The sequence below is a fragment of the Penicillium rubens genome (genome assembly GCF_028828025.1).
Source record: "Penicillium rubens strain IBT 27055 chromosome Unknown utg000001l_segment0_segment0, whole genome shotgun sequence".
NCBI lineage: Eukaryota > Fungi > Ascomycota > Eurotiomycetes > Eurotiales > Aspergillaceae > Penicillium > Penicillium rubens.
In genome coordinates, this window is record NW_026890599.1 from 582,184 (window position 1) to 602,753 (window position 20,570).

The window sequence follows — 20,570 nt, forward strand, 5'->3', positions numbered from 1 at the left end:
GGCTTCTTGGTCAAACTCGCTAACATATATGAAGTGGGATCAAGGATTCTGCTTTGTTGACGACGTTCCTATCAACCCAGAGGCCACTCAATATCTCATCGAGCGGATTGCATTCATCAGGAACACCCATTATGGTATGTACCCTAGACCCGAGATTCCCCAATGTCTCATTCAGCTAACATAGCTTCAGGTGGCTTTTGGGACTTCACAGCCGATTTGACTTTTAAAGACACGGCATACACCAACGAATTCCTGGGTGCTCATACAGACAACACTTATTTCACAGATCCTGCAAGACTTCAGCTCTTCCATCTGCTATCCCATACCGAAGGATCTGGGGGAGAGAACCTGCTAATTGATGGATTTGCAGCCGCACAACAACTACGCGACGAGAGCCATAAGGACTATGTCCAATTGGTAAAGCATAGACAGCCGTGGCATGCAAGCGGGAATGAAGACATCTGCATCCAACCATCTGCCATGGCACCTGTATTCTCCATACACCCGGACATGGATAAACTGTACCAGATCCGCTGGAACAACTATGATCGTGCACCGAAGACCGATTGGTCCGCATCAGAGCAGACCTCATGGTACCGCGCTGCGCGCCATTATAACGAGATCTTGCAGACCAGAGAAATGTGGACGAAGCTAAAACCAGGATCAGCACTCAGTAAGCCTTTCGTGCCATTTTGATGGCCCCTTCAGCTTACATGTTTTGTCTTAGTTTTCGATAACTGGAGAATGTTGCATGGCCGCTCCCAATTTACTGGAAAGAGGCGAATGTGTGGTGGCTACGGTATGTACTACCTGAGAGCACTCCTTTCATGTCCTTCTACTGACGAAGTGCTAGTCAACAACGATGACTACATTTCTCGACTTCGTCTGCTCAAGTTCGGCCGGAAAGAAATGCTGGACAACCTGGGCAATGTCAAACTTAATTCTCGGAATCCTTACTACTTCATCTAGATTCTGTGCAATACCTGGCAGAAAATAAATCGGCAGAAGACATTCACACTGTACAAACCAAGTTGATTCAAGTAGATAGAATCAAATCGCACTTGATTATAAACGTAGATCACATCACGTGATTCTCTATGGCTGACGTTGTTGGAGCTCGGCCACCGACAGCTCTTCCTCCCAGCAACCTTTTCTCATCTTCCCCCATCACTTTCCGAATTACCGACCTCCTGTCTTTTCATATCTGAGCTTTTGTTTTCTTTGATCCCATAATTCCCAATTTCTCGATTCCGCCATGTCGACTCTTGAGGATCTCGACGACCTTGAGCAGGAGCAGAGAGACAAGAAGCAAGACCAGAACGATGGCGATGGCAAGAAGCCCGAAGGCGACGGCGATGCCGATATGAAAGACGCCGACAAAAATGATGAAGAAGAAGAGATGCTGGACGAGGATATCTTGAACTCAAGCACGGCAGACATCGTTACGCGACGGCGGATGCTGGAGAACGAGATGCGAATCATGAAAAGCGAGTTCCAGCGTTTGACGCATGAGCAGAGCACAATGAGGGAGAAGGTGAAGGATAATCAAGAGAAGATCGAGAACAACAGGTGTGCATTCACTCGTCCCCGTATTCGCTGTTCTGCAAGCCCGCGGAGCTTGATGGCCGACTTGCGGATCGGCGAAAAGACGCTTTACCCTCAACAGTCTACTGACATTTCCATCTGCGATTACCTAGACAACTACCATACCTTGTTGGAAACGTCGTCGAGCTATTGGATCTTGATGTGGAGGCAGAGGCAGCAGAGGAAGGGGCTAATATAGACCTGGATGCCACCCGCGTAGGCAAATCCGCTGTCATCAAGACCTCCACCCGCCAGACCATCTTCCTTCCGCTCATTGGCCTTGTCGACCACGAAACACTGAAGCCCGGTGACTTGATCGGTGTCAACAAGGACTCATATCTCATTCTGGACACACTACCGGCCGAGTATGACAACCGTGTCAAGGCAATGGAGGTCGACGAGAAGCCTACGGAGAAGTACACAGATATTGGTGGTCTGGATAAGCAGATCGAAGAGATCGTGGAAGCCATCGTATGGCCTATGAAGGAGGCAGAGCGCTTTAAGAAAATCGGCATCAAGGCCCCTAAAGGTGAGTTACTTTCTCCGTTCTTCTGTACTTCAAAACTAACCTATTCATTTCCCTTCCCCAGGTGCTTTGATGTACGGACCCCCAGGAACCGGTAAGACGCTTCTGGCCCGTGCCTGTGCCGCCGAGACGAACGCCACATTCCTCAAGCTCGCTGGACCCCAACTGGTGCAGATGTTCATCGGAGACGGTGCCAAGCTTGTGCGCGACTGCTTTGCCCTGGCCAAGGAGAAGGCGCCCTCCATCATCTTCATCGACGAGTTGGATGCCGTGGGTACCAAGCGTTTCGACTCAGAGAAATCCGGAGATCGCGAAGTGCAGCGAACCATGCTGGAACTCCTGAATCAATTGGACGGCTTTGCCTCGGACGACCGCATCAAGGTCCTAGCGGCAACCAACCGTGTCGACGTGCTGGACCCTGCACTCCTGCGTTCCGGTCGTCTGGACCGAAAGATCGAGTTCCCCTTGCCGAACGAGGAAGCTCGCGCCAACATCTTGCAAATTCACTCGCGCAAGATGTCCGTCGAGGACAGCGTCAACTGGGCCGAGTTGGCTCGCAGCACGGACGAGTTCGGCGGTGCTCAGCTCAAGGCTGTTTGTGTTGAGGCTGGTATGATTGCGCTCCGGAAGGGCCAGAGCAAGATTGGTCACGAGAACTACGTCGATGCTATCGCCGAGGTCCAGGCTAAGAAGAAGGATACCAACATGGGCATCTATGTCTAGATTAGATCGTCTTGCTTTTTATGCCCCGATCCACACGTCCTTCTCTGCTTTGTTGCCTCTCTTTGATGTCTCGAGTCATCTCGTGTATGTATGCTCCCTCGGCTTGAGTGGAAGCCGGTAATTCGTTATGCATGAATGGCGTGGACCTTATTATTACGATTTTCTTTATTCTCCCAAGTAAACGGCATTTAATCATTTGCCGCGCCGTGACACTGTCTATATGGCGAAGCTCTACTCGTAGACATTTAATAGATATTCAGATTCAAAAGTCTTGTTTGATCGCCGTGCATTGTAGCGTGTAGCTTATATCAACAACTGCCACTATAATCACATACGCATAGTGAATACCACAATAGCCTGGATAATCCCAAGGACAAAAAAAAAAAGATAAAAAGACACGCAAAGATGCAATGGTCATAAATCCATACCAACAACCGTGGCTCATCACACACACCAACACACCTTCCACCATGAGTTTTATGTAGTAAAGGAACAGGAAAGGAAAAGAAAAAGGAGAAATCACAAAGTCAAAGACATAGAAAAAGGGCACTCTGGTCATAAAGCCCCCAGTTCTAAGCCCTAATTCTTACCTTGGGTATCCTTGAGAGTAACAATGCGATTAAGCACCAACTTCTCATCAGTAGACTCGCGATCCACAGCAAAATACGCAACACGCATACCCTGGAAGCGAATAGAGTGCTTATTCTCGCCAGGCTCCCCAGCACCCTCCTCCTTAGGCCACGGCGCCGAGCGAGAGATATCCCGGAATCCAGTCTCGACCATAGCATCCTTGAAGATCTCCTCGGAGTCAGGGTTGATATCAGCGAGGAAACCAGCCGGGTGGGCAGACGGATCCTCTGACTTGAAGAGCGAGTTGAAAGCGCGGACCTCAGCGCGGATGGGGCTGTTGTGCGCGGGCGACTCGCCGATCCAGTGGATGAAGGACTTGGGTTTGACGGGGGCTTCGCCTTCGGCGGGTTTCTCGTATTTGGCGTGCACGCAGGTGACCTCGCCGGTGGCAGGGTCTGTTTCGAAGGAGGTCGCCGTGATGGGGTAGGGAACTTTGAGGAGGCCGACTGTCTTGCCTGGGGCGAGGCGGAAGTAGTCTGGTGAGTCGACAGCGCGGAAGTCGGAGCGCTCGATGTACACTGTCTTCGTGAAGGGGATGTCGTGGGTACCGAAGGCTGGGTCCTTGGAGAAGGGGCAGTCGATGAGCTCGAGGTGGTCTTCCGGGAGGTCGTCGATGATGACCTTCAGCGGCTCGAGGACGACCATCAAGCGTGGGACTGTGGTTTCGAGGTACTGGCGGACGATCTGCTCGAACTTGGTGACCTGGACGTTGGTGGTGTTCTTTGTTACGCCGAGATCGTTAACGAATGAGAGGATCGCGCCGGGGGGCACACCACGACGGCGCAGCGCGATGAGCGTGTACAGACGTGGGTCGTCCCAGTCGCGGACATGTCCTTCCTTGACGAGCTGGATGATCTTGCGTTTGGATAGAACTGTGCCGGTGATGTTGAGACGGCCGTATTCGCGCTGGTTGGGGCGGTAGACCTCCAGCTTATCGCAGAGCCACTCGTACGAGACGCGGGAGAGCTCGAACTCAGTTGTGCAGAGCGAGTGCGAGATTTCCTCAATGCTATCACACAAACAGTGCGCGAAGTCGTAGGTCGGGTAAATCTTCCACTTTCCGCCGGTGAGGTGGTGCTGCTTGTCCTCACTGCCCATGATGCGCCAAGCGAACAAATCCCACATTTGCGGGTTCGGGTCTGTGATATCCTGCTTCATACGCAATGCTGCCTCACCAGCCTTGTATTTTCCGTCGCGCATGGCGCGGAATTCGGCCATGGACTCCTCGATGGGTCGTGTGCGGTGGCTGCATGCGAAGCGTTCTCCGCCGCGCTGGCCGCCCTCAACCTCACCACGCTGGGCCTTGATCTCGGCTTTGGTGCAATGGCACACATACGCACCATCACGCTGGATGAGGTCCTCTGCGAGCTCGTAGAGGCGGTCGAAGTTATCGCTGGCGTTGGTCTCACGCACAGGTGTGAAGCCAAGCCATGTCACAATCTCCCGGATGGCGTTGTAGTAACGCTCCTCCTCGCCTTCTGGGTTGGTGTCGTCGAAGCGCAGGATGCACTCGCCACCGTGGTACTTGGCAAATCCAAAGTTGATTGCGATGGCCTTGCTGTGGCCGATGTGAAGGTATCCGTTAGGTTCGGGCGGGAATCGCGTGCGGATCTTGGGTACGGTCTCGGAGAGGGGCTTTTCCTGGTACACGTCGTGCAGGAAGCCGACCTTGAACATGGCCTGGGGGTCCCGGGGCGCAGGAGCCTCCTTGGCCTTGGGTGCCTTTGGCTCTCCCTTTGATTTGGGCTGGTCCTGTTTTGCTGCTAGCTTGGCTGCCGCTTTCTTGGCCGCTGCGGCCTCTTTCTTTTCCTGACTCTTGGACTTCTTGGGTGGAACTGTAGGCTCGGTGGCCTCCTTGGGCCTCTCGGGCAGGTCGACGGGCTTCGCGGGGTCCATTGCGACGGATAACTATTGTGAAAGCGAATGTGGGGGATATTTTTTTCGCAACGAGGGGCTCTTTGTATTCAATGCTTATCAGTTGACATTCGCTTATCGGTCCGATTTAGCCCGGGATGAGTCATCTTCTATCCTGCCCGGGCTGACAGATACCGCCCTGGAGCCCCTTGACGCCACATTCTCCAGGTGTCGAAAGTGACGACGTAGGGCGAAAGGGCTATAGGGCTACCTGTTTTTACATATAAGGTGCGAGTCATTTGTATGCTGTCCAATTATTATTACGTGGCCAATTCTGTGCAAATATGGTACAAGGAGTTCGCAGACTCAAATAAGACAGAAGAAGAACAGTGCACATTACCCTTCCAGCGACGCGCCAATAATGATATAACAATGGAAGATAGTTCGATGACCAAGATTCAAAGAGTATGAAGTCATTACGCGGCGCCATCTCCGTCCATCTGATACAGCAGCGCGTGTATCATTAACCCTGTAACCCTGTACAATGAGATGAGAACCAGCGAACTGGATGATCGAAACGAAATGAAATGGAAAAGAAGACCAGATAAGAAAAAGAAAGAAAACAACTGTGGGGTATATGGCGTAGGGTATATGTAGACAAGAAATAAAGGAGAAAAAAATTGAAAGAATGAGTTAGAAAAGTTGTTTAATGTCAACGAGCTCTGAGTTGCCCGGACGGTCACGCTCCATGTGGAACCACCAGTCACGGCCGGCTTTGTGGTTCCAGGTTCCAGTGCAGGTGTCCTTCTCCCAAGGTAAGGCCGAGCCCGATGCACTACTTGTAGGCATGAGCGGTGTCGTGGGTGTCGTTGGTGATGTGCCCGTCATAGATCGCCCACTCAAGCTTCCCCATCCAAACCTGGAAATGCTGGATGAAGGCGACATGGGCTCCTCGGGAGGTGGGATGGAAGGGTTTCCGCTGTTGAAGCAGTTGACGCCTACTCCGGCAGCATATGACAGTGACTGGTTCGAGGCTAGCAGTTGCTTCCACCCGATCAAGCCACCGTCTAACTCCTGACCAGGGATATCAGGACGGAGAATGAAGTGGGGAATTGATGCGCCCGTTGCAGGATCCCGGAAACCACTACGGCCCATCAGGGTTGGCATGCGGAACTCGTAGACCGTTTTGGGGCCGTTGTGGTCATTATCCTTGTGTTTGAATCGCTCGCAGGCAGCCCAGATCCCGTAGTCGTCCATTTCCTGGTCCGGGTCGTCTTCGAATTGGGAGTTCTGCGCATTGTCCGGCACATACGAGTCGGAGTAATCTTGGATCAGAACTGGCATGCCGGCCTCAGTGTCCTTAGCGGCCATGTCGATGAACGTTTGGGCACGAATTCGAGCTGAGGTCAGATTGTTCCCCGCTGGTAGAGCGAGCGGTCGAGTATTCACGGAACCGTGGGAGCTGCGAGGCAAGCTGTACCGGTCTGGTCGGAGTAAGGCTTGGCCCTTTAATATAGGACGGCAGACAGCCTGGAGCGCACCTGGGGGCTCCACGTCGGAGGGTGCACGGAGAGCTTCCAATTGAGGGAAACCAGCGGAGATGATGCTTTGGGCAAGATGATAGTTGGGGGTATTGGAGGGTTTTGTGGGCTTCTGGAAGGGGAGGGTATCGAGCTGGGTGAGGGCTGTGCCTGGGTCTGGGCATGCCACATCCCAGTGGAGATATTTTAGAGTTGATGAGGCAAGGATAGGCTGGAAGATCATATGATCACCTGGCAAAGTTGGGCACTTTCCGGTTTGGACTATCTTGAACCGTTCAAGTCCTCGTAGTGACGCGAGGATTTTCGAAATGACTAGCAGTGACTCGACGTTTTGCTCGATCAGGACGAGTGTCCTGAGGGAGAGTGATTCAGGTCGTGAAGTGTACTGCGAGAGGCCAGCATCTGTAATCCCGGGCAGGTTCTCCAGCCTTAATGATTCCAATGGTGGCAAGCACATCAATGTGTTATCATCAAAGGAGTCTTTGTTGAAGGAGGTAATGCAAAGGTTTCGCAACGAGGGAAGAAGGTTGAACATGCGCAAGGAGATGCTGGGCTCCAACGCACCATTCCCGTTCAAGCCATAAAGCATCATTGTCTCCAGGCTCGTCCACGAGGTGTGGTAATTTAGAAACTCGAACATTTGGGAAGGACCCAGACTCCCAGGACAGGAGTCATCACGCGGGGACAGCTCCGATACTTCTGCGGGCTCGCCCAAAACCCATGTGTGCTCTTTGAGCTTTTTGCGGGTCGACAGAGCATGGGTCAGACGGTCAAATTCATGATGGTACGGGATAGATAAGCCCAGCAGGCGTTCCAAATTCGGGCACACCATGACCACGGATGCTACCAAGTCTCGGTACTCTTGCCACTGCGGGCCCTGTTTTGTCGTGGTAAAGAGCAGGTCTAACTGAGGCACGCGTAGCTCATATACAAGGTTGGCCAGCAACTTCCGTTCGCGGAGGGTTCGTCTCAGGAGCTTCAGGCGACTCCCTCTCTTCAGACGATACTTCTTGAGTTGGGCGGGGGAGTCATTTCCAACAATGTGTATACTGTGGTATCTAGTATGGTATATTCAATCAGCAAACAATTCTGGTTTTCTTGATGACCTTCGATTAATCAAAGGGAGGTCTCAAACTCACAGAGGGCCTCGAACTGCCTTCTCCCAAGACCGACATGTCAAGGATAAGGCGTGTAAGTCGCGTTGAAAACACGTGGTGCATCCTGTCTGGTGCTGCCCTTTGTGTAACTCCTCTAAATGGTTGATTATCACTTCATAGACCTCGTGCGGTACTCGGCGTTGAATCGGTTCAGTTAACTTGGGAAGAGAATTGACAGAGTCGCATTGACGGTAAGATGAAGAGGGTGAGGATGGGGAATATGTGGTCGGCGCGGTTGAAGTGGTGTAGTTGGTTCTGTAGGATGATATCGAGGACGTTCGTGAATGAACGGTATAGTCGACATGGTTCTCGGGAATAGAATTGTAAGATACCACAGGGGTCTCCGTTCTAGTGGCGACGACACTCATTGTGAATCTGCGCTGGCATCGGAGCAAACGACGCGATACAGGAAAAAGCAATGTCAATTCCCAATAGGGAGGTGGAGGGGTTCGGGAATGTAAGGGGGAGTTCGGGAAATGGCGTAATATGTAGAGATCGGCAGATACCAGCCGTTTTTTTTAAAGTCACGACGCACGTATTGAACAATCTCAAGAAATGAGATGAAGAGACAGCCCTGGAGAGGAGTTGGAGTAGAATGGATATGTGAAAATGAGAATGTCAGAAACGCTCTAGCAACTAACATGGAAAATCAGGAAAAAGAAAAATAGGAAAAAAGAAAAGAAAGACAATTGTCAGTCGATCTCCCCCACATCAGGAATGAGTTGAAGGTCCCCGTGGACATACTGCAAGCCGTGCAGCAGTGCCCAGTAGAAGCGGAGCACCGGATGGGGCGGTTCAGGGGTTGGGGCCACATACAATTTTTATATATACGGACCGGATAAATAGAATTGTGGTTTTTATGTTACAATATACTCTGTAGCGACTTGTATGATGTACAATAAGAACTACAATCCTCTAATATCCCTACAATATACACAGAGGACACTAAATAAGATGAATATCAAAAACATCCAAGGGTTCGTGGACCTGACGCTATGACCTATTTGGGTTTAGCTCGGTGGGTCCATGTCGTACCCCTTTTCCTTCTTTTTTCCTTTTCTCTTTGCTTTTGCTATATCCGTATTGTACCAGCATACTTTACGGAGTATACGTTGTTATTATTATCTCTCGACGTGATATGTTTTAGCTTGTTTTAGTTTGATAATACAGAACGGTGTTTCATCTTATAGTACTCCGTACTCCGTACTCCATAGTACTCCCGGATTATCCCCTTTCTATATCCAAATGGCCCAAGCGCATATCATCCTGCACGCCAGTGAAATAGGCAATTGGGCGGCTCAGGAACGTCTTTCTTACTTTCTGGCTTCGGATTTGTTCGTACTCCGGAGTGGTCTGCACGTCACTGCATGGCATAAAGGGATCGACATGCGTACCACTATTGACAATATCAGCCTTGCCCATCCCGAATATCACCACCTATAATATCGTATCTAACCTTGGAAGGTGTACCTATTATTAAACCTAAAAACGTGCTCGTGTCGACTAAGCAACAATCTCCCAGACCAATAGTTATAGCAAGATCGGCGAATGAACCACTCCTTCCAAAAGACTCAACGCGTAGTACCGAGTACAGAGTAGTTCTTCCGCACCATTTCCCCTGCCTTGACGTGTGCTGAGGCATATGTATGGCCAACCAAAGCGGGACGCTTGGGTATGTATGTTTGTATCATATGTACAATATAGTGTCTCAGTCTCCTCTAACAGATCGGAATGTGGAAGCGTCTCACAGCTGAAACTCCGATCTGGTGGGGACGCCCTGAGGGTCCAACTCCAGTACTGCGGCCAATCGCGCCATTTTTCCTCGGTATGCTGACAACTATGCTGTACCTTGTAGGGCTTGAGAATGCTACTTTCGGGATGTTCCTAGAATTTGGAATTCCATGCGGAAGGTCCGCTTGTGCGTGTACCTGTATTACCATCTAACCGGGAACCACAATCAATGGAGCGTTCTACAACATATGCGGGAGATATGAGGGATCTTACCGGCCATTGCTGCCTGGCTTCTGAGAGGTATTTAAGTGACGCAAGGTACAGAGTACGGTTCTAACCCATCAATCCAAGATTTGAACTTCATAAAAATGGTTTCACACATGATCTGCGGCTATCACAGGTCACAGTCCACAAGCCATTGCCTAGTGTTGTACTCCGCATGTGCTTTTTCGTATGTAGCATCGACCAAAAGTGACCTTGTACTCACAACTTTGCCTTCCCCTTGGCTTCCCCCTCATCTTCCGTAAACCGATAAACAACATCCCCAAAACTCCCCGTAGGAAAAACATAAAACCACCTCAAGTCCGCAGGCCCAGTATTAACGATGCCGTGCTCGGCATCCGAAGGGATAAAAACCGTACTCCCAGCCTGCACTCTGCTCACAACCCCATCAATCGTCACATTACCCTCGCCTTCGAGGATATGGTATATCTCAGACTGCGTGTGGCGGTGCGCGCAGAGGTGTCCTGTCGCTGGTGGACAGGTTGCTATTCCTGCGCAGAGGTCTGTGGACTCTGTTTGCGGGGATGAAATTAGGGTGTGCCAAGATATATCGCCGTGGCCTGGAGTTGGGAATGTTTCTGGAGGTGTTGTTCTCGTGTAGGTTGAAGGGAGGATTGCTGGTTTTGGTTTTGAGGTCATTTTTCTTTGATATTTAATATGTATGGTTTATAGTTGGGGATGGTTGACGTTGCGGGCCGATGGGGGTTATAGTTTATTTTCCTCAGTTCGGTCGCACCTTCCCATCTACACGTGTCGTTCCTAAACTGGAAGGGACAAGTCAGGGAAGCGGCGGAAATATAAGGTAGTTGTCGAGGAAACATTTTCTTAAAGGGGAAAGGAGGTCCCTACATGACCGAGACTTGTAAGGCAGGGCTGCATGCAACCGGTAAGCGATGACGCACCCAACCAAACAGGGCTATCAGTTTTAAATGCGTTTATCTCAACCAAAATGCCATTAAATCAAATATAAAAATAACATCATCTATCTGGACATGCATCTCTTCTATGACCCTGATTCTTGTATAGCCCATGCTCTCGTTCGTTGCTGCAAAGGTGGCGAAGGCCTTCTTCGCCGGGGGTAATGGGTGTTTCAACTACTCCACCGGTTGTATAATTAATGCAGATACTTCTGTAACATCTGCTTCCTAGACCTAGCTCGCTTTTGCTTTTTCTTCTTATTTTCCGCGCGTAATTCGCTCACTTCTTTCTTAAGTAAAGCCGCAGATTATATAGTGATTTAGCATGCTTCCAAAACCTGTTTTATAGCGGAATTAAGCGGGCTCGGGGCTTCTTGATATTATACGAAGCAAAGCTTTAATTGACAAAGCTCGTTCTTATAACTAGATATAGTTTAAGGGCATTTTTAGGTCCTAATCACTACCCTAGCTAACCTGGACCGCCACGAACGGCGAGACCAGAACGGCCGACTGGGCCTCGCGCTGCGTCTTGCGCTGCGTCTTGCGCTTGGGGAGCACCACAAACCAGCGTGAGTCGTCCCTGAAGGAGCCCCGTTTCTGTATATGACACTAACAACCCGTCCACGTAGGTATCGAGATGCGGAGGATGAACTAGTGCATAAAATATTTGTTCCATTTGACGATGTAGAGCTATCTCTAGCGCCTTGGAGTATCGGAAGCACCGAAGACACCGTGCCTACCATCACTAGTTGGCCGGATTTCTGTTGTTTATGTACAATAGAGCAGGTTGATATATAAGCTTCTAGGAATTTACTACTCATAGCTACTCCCACCCATTCCCTTCCCTTAGGTAAAACTCTACATCTTCATCCTCATTATCCACAATCTCTGACAAAGGCTCGCCTTCAAACCAATTCACTGCATTCTACGCCGCCTCCGTGGCCCGCTCACGCACCCTAACCGGAAGGATCTCCCCCGGTGATTCACCGCCAGGGCCAGCACCCAACCCTCCTCACAGGCCTTCCGGTCTGCAACAAGAACCAGCGCCTTCTGCGTCCGATCACTCTCCGCCAGCTCCTCAGCCCGCTCCTCCCCCCTCAAAATGCCGCCAGTCGCCATCCGATATCCCCTCAAGCAGCTTAGGGCAGTGCATCAACGCCGCAAGTAGATAACCCGGTACGGAACCCGGACGGCCTGTCGCAACGCCTTCAATCACATCTTGATCCCGCTGGGCATCTACTGTTAGTTCCTCCCGATCCTCGAATACGAACTCCTCGGGGATGCAGAAAACGTGGTTATTCTCGCGGCCGTGCTATAGGACTTCCTTCCGGAGTCGGGCGTACGCCGTATCTGCGGATTCTTCGCTTGTTTTACCTATAGGATCGCCGAACCAGGTCCGGATCCATAGGACTGTCGAGAGCAGGCTACTGATTGCGCGGTCTTCCTCTGAGAGGAGGTCTTGCGGTACCCCCTCTGGAACATGATCGATGATTGGGTTATCGAACATGGCGAGGGCCCAGTCCTGGGAGCTTGGTCAGTGGGTGGTGCTCATTGAATGAATGGGTTGGTGGGTAGATAGATACGTTTCGCCCATACTTTCCTAGCGCGATCCATTTCTCAACAAGGATTTTTTTTTGTTCGTTTTTGGAGAGCGGGGATGTCGTGTCCCAGTTTGCCTGGGCAAATAGAGAGCTTAGCATGGACTTGCTCTCGCAGATGTGTATTGAGGAACGGGGGCCGCTTACTACCACGAAATGGTCGAATGGGAGGTACCCGAATTCGGGGAGGTCGAGGCCTTCTCTTATTGTTGTTGTTCTTGGCGGTAGTGGTGGGAGGCCCCGGGGGCAACTTCCAGGGTTATGTACCTTGTCAGAACTAAAAGCTCCCCACCTTTTCCATTTGGCTCTAGTACGGAGACACTCCCTCAATAAACTGTCCCCTTATTCAATTCTCGCCGCGGTGTTCTCAGACAGTTCAGCATAACGATATTACACTATCAAAGCGGCGCTATTGACTTTTGGTGATCGTGTGGGTTTCGTCGAATTGGAGTATCTCGCTGGTTTGCATTTTCGTCAGATTCTCAGCATCACTCTTGCGGTGGGTTCTAATTTCGACCCACGTAGAAGCCAGGTAGAAGATCTTAAGGGCGGAGAACTCGAAGTTATCTATGAAACCCATCGTTTTCTAGGGTCAAGGAACTTAAGATGGAAAGCGCTCGTGACGCGTTGCCACTGCACTATACGAGACTCACTCTGACTGACAAAGAACTTCGGTCTTTTTTTATCGCTTATGCTAGCGACGAAATTGGCTGGGATCGAGTGACTAACTTTAAAGCCACCCGTGGACGCTTCCAAGGTTCTGTATCTAATAGCTTACGAGCTTAAGCCCCTAAGCATACGGTGGCTATTTAAGAACATCTATTACGCCGACTCCTAGAAGACGGCTCGTGATATTGACGGGTGAATTCCGCTCGAAGTATTGTAGGAGAGATTAGAGACGCCACGAATATAAAAGAAATATAGCTTTGTAAGGGTCTCGAATTTGTCGGACCACTTTAAAGGGTATTCTAATACCGTAGTGTCCTATCTCTCTATACTATCTGGACGGGACGACTCCAGGGCTGAATGTATACTCCGATATAGGTGTATATACGGAGAGTGCCTAGAAGGACTTATATCGGTCCGAATGGAAGTCTCTTTTATCCTTTAAGGCGAGACTATATTCGACCTTATTTAGGAGGAAATCGATAATAGTGGCTTTTGGGTAAAAGACAATGACTATATCCTCCTGCACCTTGATCTTGGGTGGCCAATCGTCGCAATTTGTGCGGAGTTGATGGGTCCTAAGTGTGGGGCTTGGCTGGTGGCAGAGGAAGGCGGTGTGCAGATTGAGTGGAATGCCCTCACTCTTAGAGCTGTTCACTCCCTACGCCCAAGTATTCGACCATGTCTGTTCATAAAACCACTGAATATCCAATCAGTCGGGTTGGAACGCCCCCTTCGATTCCAGCAAAGACGCTCCTATTAGTCCACCAGATACCCGAACTTGGCGAGCAACAGTTGCGAGAGTTCCTTGATCGCACTGTCCGTGATGGTCATGATATCCGTCATCTCTACCAAGTTATGATTGATGCTATTAGGTCAAACAAGGTGTATCTTGTGAAGGAGCTACTCCGATGTAAAATGCCTATATCGCCAATCTATGTACGCGAAGCTGTTAAGGGAAAGGCGAAAGATATCCTAACGGTGTTCTTCGACAACGGCTGGGATATTAACGCGCCAATGAGTGGCATGAACCCCCCTATCCTTACGTGAGAAAAGCTATATTCTAAGGTTCTTCTAGAAACTCCTTGCTAAATAACGTTTCATTTTAGCAATGCTCTTAAGGACCTGGATATGACAATATGGCTCCTTGATCATGCCGCAGATCCCAATACGCGTTGTGATATCGATACTACCCCGCTCTCCTATGCCGTTAGACATACTGATTTGCCGACCATTGATCTTCTCCTACGCCGTGGTGGTGATGTTAGAATAGGCCAGCTTGTTCATAATGCGATTTATAGAGAGTCCGACACGCTCAAAGTTGTCGAAACCCTCGTTGATAGGGGTGCTTCTCTTGATTCCCTTATGTACCAAGACCATCAATATTCTTGGAACATGTTTCCCTTTATGAGGGAAACTCCTCTACACACGGCAGTGGCTCTTAGAAGACATGACGTTATTCGTTATCTGATTCACAAAGGTGCAAATGTGAAAATTGAAAACTACAGGGGCCAAACAGTCATGCAATCCGCGGATGAAGACACCAAAAGAGTGATTATGCAAGAGATTCAGGAGAGCAGCACGTTCCACGCATCTTTGTGATACGTTTGCCCTTTACGCAATTACACGTTGGAATTAGACCTTTCCTGCTAGCAACGTTCTTTGGTAATTATACCTACTTAGGTATATATACTTTAAATCTAGAAGAGGTATACTATATTCCTAAATTGAGAATAGATCTATCAAGCATTAGTAAACTAAATAATATAACCTCTATTTTTTATAAACGAAAAAGCAATGCTTAAGTCACGCTTAGTGGGTGAGTTCATCTAGCTTGTATAATGATCCGGTGATGGACACTTACTGAGCGAGTTCGATAATTATAGAATACATAGGGGCGTGCAAAAAGCGGCTAGGGGTGAGCACTAAAACGGAAAGGGAAAGCCATATCACGCGGCCTAAAATCCGGTGAATATGTATGTAGGTAGGCGACGTTCAAAGCACCGGACCAAAGGAGCTGCCCGGCAAAGTATATGACATGCACATGCTTACAGGGAACAGTATTATGGAAGTAGTAAAGAATTCCCGAGGCCCACGAAACAATGGATGGATTATACGGAAGAATCGCGACATTCGACTATAACAGCATATCTGTTCCCCCTCCCCATGTAAATGCAGACACAGATTGAGCCCATGAGATGCCGATATCAGTCTCAACGCCATGAAAATGGAACTGGAATGAACCTTCTGCTGCCACTCAGTTATCCTCGAATCTGGGTAGCTTCAATCAGATCCGGATATGCAAAGAAAAAGAAAATCCGCGAGGAAAGATCCCTCAAATTACCACGGTACCATGCTGGAACAGGAAACCCCGCAAAGAGAGGAGGCAAACGACAGAAGCAGGAGAAGACCGGAGAAAGGACCCAAGAGAGAAGAGCAGGTATCAAAATTCAGGACATCAATCCCAGAGGACAGAGAATAAAGCTATCAACATTGCGCCGGAGACAGGACAGAAGACAAAGACAAAGATACTCGCTCTGACTAATCGCCCTATAACATGATGGCTGACAATAAAGGTGCACAATGAAATTACTCCAAACCCAACTCCACCAAACACGCAAGAATCCCCGGGGTTTTCTCAGAAACGGAACGTGAAGAAACTGACTGAAACCCCGGGGTGTGAGGGTATGTGACTGGGAACTGGCGAAACGAACACGGGGGCTGTAATCATTACGAGTGGCGAGGCTCAAGATTAGTACCCGGGAGTGGTCCACGATAGCAGAATGATCACTGTCTTCGCCCGACGTTCGACAGAACAGGAGAACAGACCGAAAGGAAGTGGGGCAAAATCCCAGCAACACCAGCATGAGTGAAACGGGAATCAGAAACAAGGCAACGGTAAATGGGAATGGAAACAGCAGCCCATATTTGCGGGTTGGAAGTGATGCAATCCGAAGGCATGTACAAGACAAGACAAGAAATCATAATGCATGCCAGATCAAGACTCCATGATCATGCAGTAGGAGAAAAAAAGAAAACGTAATCACATGTCAAAGGTATCGTCAACGTTGAAAATCCCGGGTTCTGTGCCATCGTGCGTCTTCTGGACGCCTGTCATGCGCTGGTCGACCGAGTTACCCGACCGGTGGCCTCGTTGCCAGTGATCGTCGTGCATAGCATCGTCTTCCATATGATCACTGTCATCCATAAGGTGGTGGTCAATAGAGCTCTCATTCACAAAGGTGAAGCCCTTGAAATTGGCTTGCATTCCGGGAGATAAGGGTGTGGAGGCTGGCATGAGGCCGTTGGCGACGTTTGCGGCGCGGAGATTGAGCGAGTTGTTCAACTCCATGGCGTTTGTGAACTCGGGATCGAAGTTCGATGTGTCAGTTTCAGACTGCAGCTGCGGCTTGAACGGAGGAATAACTTCCTTGCGACACAGCGTGTCCCAGTTGATATCGTGGAAGAATGGGTGTGCCATGAGCTCCTTGGCGTCGCCATTGGCACCCAGTCGGTGCTTGGGATTCCGGTTCAGCAGACCCTTGACGAAGTTTCTTCCCTCAGTGCTAAGCGCATCACGGGGGAATCGGACTTTGCCGAATGCGATATTCTTATACATCTGCTGAGTGTCCTCGGCGTAGAACGGACTCCAGCCACAGCACATCTCAAAGACCAAGACACCTAGGGACCAGAAGTCGACCATCTTTGTATATCCTTGCTCATCGAGCAATACCTCCGGGGCCAGATATTCAGTAGTACCACAGAAGGTATTGGTGGTGTCGTTTTGTGACAAATTTGCCTTGGACAGACCGAAATCGCAGAGCGCAATGTGACCGTTGGCATCCAGCAAAATGTTCTCTGGTTTGAGATCCCGATATACAATGTCGTGTTCGTGCAAATGTTGCAGAGCCAGAATTAACTCGGCAATGTAGAACTTCGCCCGGGCCTCCTGGAACCGACCCTCGCGCTGCAAGTGCCAGAACAGTTCGCCGCCCGACATGTAATCCGTCACGAGGTAGAGATCTGTTGGAGTTTGGAAGGAGAACTTCAATCCAACAATAAACGGAGAGGCCGTCATCGCGGTGCGTACTAAGATATTGCGCTCTCCGAGTGTGTGTACCACCTCCTTCTTCTGAATGATGACCTTCTTAGAGAGAACCTTCATCGCATAGATACGCTGTGTGTCCTTCTTCTTGACCTGATAGACCTGTCCAAAAGTTCCTTTGCCGATGAGTTTGAGGACGAGGAAGTCATTCGGTCCGACCTGTTTTCGATCTGTCTTTTCGAATTTCATATCGAGGTGAATTTCTCCAGACACTTGGTTATCGCCGGCACCGCGCGCGACCAAGGGGAACCAGCCTTCTAGTCGGCTGTGATCTTCCTTGAGGTTGACGCGGAGACGTACGTGACCTAAGAAAGCTTCCTGGTTGTTGCGGTCATAGACTGTGACATCAAGTTCCGACTGATCTCCCATAACATCACTTAACAGAACGTGTTAGTGAGTGACCCCAAGTGAAGAGCTGGGTTGGGGTAACATACAAGGTGGCCTCGTGATCCCAGTGGGGGTCTGTCACGGGCGTGCGCCCCTTGTGGTCGCCCTCGACAGCACTGTTGTGAGAGCTAGATCGGGTCTTCAACGGAATGGCCATGGGCCGACCCGCAGCCTCTTCGGCATCTGACTCCTGCTGGCGCCGTTTCTTCTCCTCCTCGCCGTCCCGAGCACCCTTGGAGATATACTCATTCCATTCAAATACACACACCACATACGGATCGAAACTTGGCCGCAATCCTCGACCATCGGTGATCTTAACAAACAATTTACCATTGATCGGGCCCGTGGGCGCGCCGTTGGCCGGGGATGTCGATGTTGGTGACGCAGGCGCATCCTCTGACTGGGACTGAGATGGGAATGCTTCATCGAGTTTCATGGTGATCTCGTCCGTGGAGCTTTCCATGTCTTCCGGCTTTGACTCAGACGGTGGGGTCTCTTGCGCGCTCTCTTGCGGTGCGGAAGTGGCGTTCTTTTCCTGGGCGGCTGGGACCTCGTTGGACATGGCCCGGGGAGTAAGAGGTGGGGTATTCTTAAGACGCAACCCATCGGGCACGCTTTCAGTTAGCTTGGCTAGGTTCTCGGAAGATATTGAGACATGCGGTTTCTCATGGTCGAGGAGGGGAGCTTCAATCAGGGAAAAAGCATCTGAGGTAGGAGGGAGGGACGGATTGGAAAAATGTGTGGCAAGAACAGGGTCGTCAGAGATGCTGGATACTGGGAGGGAGGTCTGACGGCGAGAAGGATGGTCTTCGGGAGGAGTTTGTGTGGGTGAAATGAGGTAACTCTTCAGCGTTGTAAAGATAGAGGACACTCCTGGACTCGTCCCGAGTTCCATCTCATCCGACTCGTGCTGTAACAAGGAATGTGGAGGGGTATGCAGACTGGGATGTTCCTCCATCTTATCAGGCCCATCTTCCTGCTCCATCATGACAAAAGACTCGGAGGAATCGGAGGAGTGTTGGGTATGCGCATTTGATTGAGAATCCTCAGAGGGTTTCGACAGACATGACCATAACCGCGGCAAACTCGCTTTATCACCGGAGAAAGAACCAACCTGGAAGTAGTTGTGCATAATGGAAGGCAGACGCTTGTCGACCGGATCAGGTTCAGGTGTTGCGATTCCAGTCGGCGTGGGGGTAGAATCATTCGACCTGATCTGGTCTTGAGAATCGTCTTCCAGTCCAGAGCTATTGAGACTAAAGGTTAGCCAACGAAATGATCCCGATAAAACCTTCAATTCAAAAGTTGTAGGCAAATTCCGACAAGGTCCGAGACGAAAGGCGAGGAACCGAGGATTTGAGCGAAAGCCATTATCCTCGAAACGCAATATTTCATGCAGGTCAACCCTAACAAGAACAGACTGTAATGCAATGCGGTGTGAGGGGATCGTGGACCCTCTTTTTTTTTTTTCCCTCTTCAACCCCGCCTTTCGAAAGGAATACCTAAGCAAGAGGAAAGATATAAGAAGTTGACTCACTTCATTGTCTTCATGTCGTCGCCGTGCAACACGGGTCCACTCTGCGCAGCCATTGTGTTTCCATTCAAGAAAGTCGAGGAGGAGCGAGAAGTGGGGGGAGTGAAATTGGGGAGTTGGGAAAAAAAAGTAATGAGGATTTTTTGATGAGCTAAGGGAGTTTGCGGGATGGATTTGAACCCGTTCGGATTTTCCCCAACGAGAAAATGAATTCGGTTTTTATTTTTTTATTTCGAATGTTCTGTTGGGTTGGAAACAGGGGAAAAAATAAAAATGAAAGAGTTGGCGATTCGATGGTTTTCGGAATTAGAAGTGGGATTCTCTTCGGTAATATAGAAGCCCACTGAAAGATAATGAAATAAAAAAGGTTTCATTGAGAGTCCATGGTTCCGGGTGTATTCCAAGGTTATGAACTTGGAAGGGGCATAAGCTCGTAAGATATAAGATATAAGATATAATCTTATTGACTCAGCTGAATGAAGCTGAAGCTGACTATAAGATAAAGGTTCTCAAAAGGCCCGGAACTAAGAAAAAGGACACTGACGCATTCTTGTATTCCACCTGGGCAAAGGTTCTCTAATCCCGAGTCATCTACACCTTATTTCCTAATCCGTACTGTTCCTGAAGAGGGGAATGAGAAATGAGAAATGAGAAATTATTAAAAATTCAAAGATCAAAAACCAGAAATATAAAAAGAAATATAAAAAAAAATTAAAAGACTCAACGTCATGTGGAGAATATTAGTGACATTGTTCATCGCGCCTATGTACATACATAGTACCCAAGTAGATATTCAGATAACAGTCCGGAAAAGATCTATTTTCTCTTCCTCATTTCCTTCTGATATTTTCAGAATGTGAAGGGAACAAAATGATTGCATTTTTCAGGTCACGGTCAATAGTCCGAATGACAGTTAGGCCAAGAACATGTGGCTATACCCGTGTACCTTACCAAAAGAGGCTGAGAGGAATAACGAATTCGCCTCTCAGCATGCGCCCTTTTCCCTTTGACTTTGATACATGTACATACTTGTCCTTTCCCTCTCTTATCGCGCTCCGAATCTCTATCTCCACTCTCACAGCGGGGTATCTTATTCTTGCATCTGATGACAACATCGGAGTATGTATACGATGTAATCCGCTTCTTATATTCGGATAGTTTCCGTGTTATACCAGGTAGTTGGTATATATATGGCTCCAGATGTCGACATAGCACGTATATATTTTTAGTTTATCTGTACGCAACTACTTAATACAAAACCCCCTATGCTTTTCAATGAATGAAATACAGTCGACTGTAAACCCCATAGATCAAGTCCTCATTCACACATCGCGA

The 20,570-nt window shown here is 49.4% G+C and overlaps 7 protein-coding genes across 7 annotated transcripts; 3 read left to right on the top strand and 4 right to left on the bottom strand.

The window, feature by feature from the left end:
• Positions 1-28: 28 nt before the first annotated feature.
• On the top strand, positions 29-969 carry N7525_000248 (putative trimethyllysine dioxygenase TmlH; the record flags this gene model as incomplete). Its single annotated transcript, XM_061211513.1, has 4 exons — positions 29-134; positions 191-673; positions 728-799; positions 854-969. 4 exons carry the CDS (start codon positions 29-31, stop codon positions 967-969), a joined length of 777 nt encoding a protein of 258 aa, XP_061070739.1.
• A 286-nt stretch (positions 970-1,255) lies between these two features.
• On the top strand, positions 1,256-2,833 carry N7525_000249 (proteasome regulatory particle base subunit RPT5; the record flags this gene model as incomplete). Its single annotated transcript, XM_002558662.1, has 3 exons — positions 1,256-1,569; positions 1,698-2,113; positions 2,175-2,833. The coding sequence occupies 3 exons, from the start codon at positions 1,256-1,258 to the stop codon at positions 2,831-2,833; spliced, it is 1,389 nt and encodes a 462-aa protein (XP_002558708.1).
• A 579-nt stretch (positions 2,834-3,412) lies between these two features.
• On the bottom strand, positions 3,413-5,359 carry N7525_000250 (glutamine--tRNA ligase; the record flags this gene model as incomplete). The annotated part of the gene is made up of 1 exon (XM_002558661.1): positions 3,413-5,359. The coding sequence occupies one exon, from the start codon at positions 5,357-5,359 to the stop codon at positions 3,413-3,415; it is 1,947 nt and encodes a 648-aa protein (XP_002558707.1).
• A 651-nt stretch (positions 5,360-6,010) lies between these two features.
• Positions 6,011-8,383, bottom strand: N7525_000251 (uncharacterized protein; the record flags this gene model as incomplete). Its single annotated transcript, XM_002558660.1, has 2 exons — positions 6,011-7,916; positions 7,998-8,383. 2 exons carry the CDS (start codon positions 8,381-8,383, stop codon positions 6,011-6,013), a joined length of 2,292 nt encoding a protein of 763 aa, XP_002558706.1.
• A 1,846-nt stretch (positions 8,384-10,229) lies between these two features.
• Positions 10,230-10,667, bottom strand: N7525_000252 (uncharacterized protein; the record flags this gene model as incomplete). The annotated part of the gene is made up of 1 exon (XM_002558659.1): positions 10,230-10,667. The coding sequence occupies one exon, from the start codon at positions 10,665-10,667 to the stop codon at positions 10,230-10,232; it is 438 nt and encodes a 145-aa protein (XP_002558705.1).
• A 3,223-nt stretch (positions 10,668-13,890) lies between these two features.
• N7525_000253 (ankyrin repeat domain-containing protein) lies at positions 13,891-14,811 on the top strand (the record flags this gene model as incomplete). The annotated part of the gene is made up of 2 exons (XM_002558657.1): positions 13,891-14,255; positions 14,319-14,811. 2 exons carry the CDS (start codon positions 13,891-13,893, stop codon positions 14,809-14,811), a joined length of 858 nt encoding a protein of 285 aa, XP_002558703.1.
• Positions 14,812-16,252: 1,441 nt separating this feature from the next.
• schA (serine/threonine protein kinase SCH9) lies at positions 16,253-19,291 on the bottom strand (the record flags this gene model as incomplete). The annotated part of the gene is made up of 3 exons (XM_061211514.1): positions 16,253-17,690; positions 17,749-18,948; positions 19,239-19,291. The coding sequence occupies 3 exons, from the start codon at positions 19,289-19,291 to the stop codon at positions 16,253-16,255; spliced, it is 2,691 nt and encodes an 896-aa protein (XP_061070740.1).
• Positions 19,292-20,570: the final 1,279 nt, after the last annotated feature.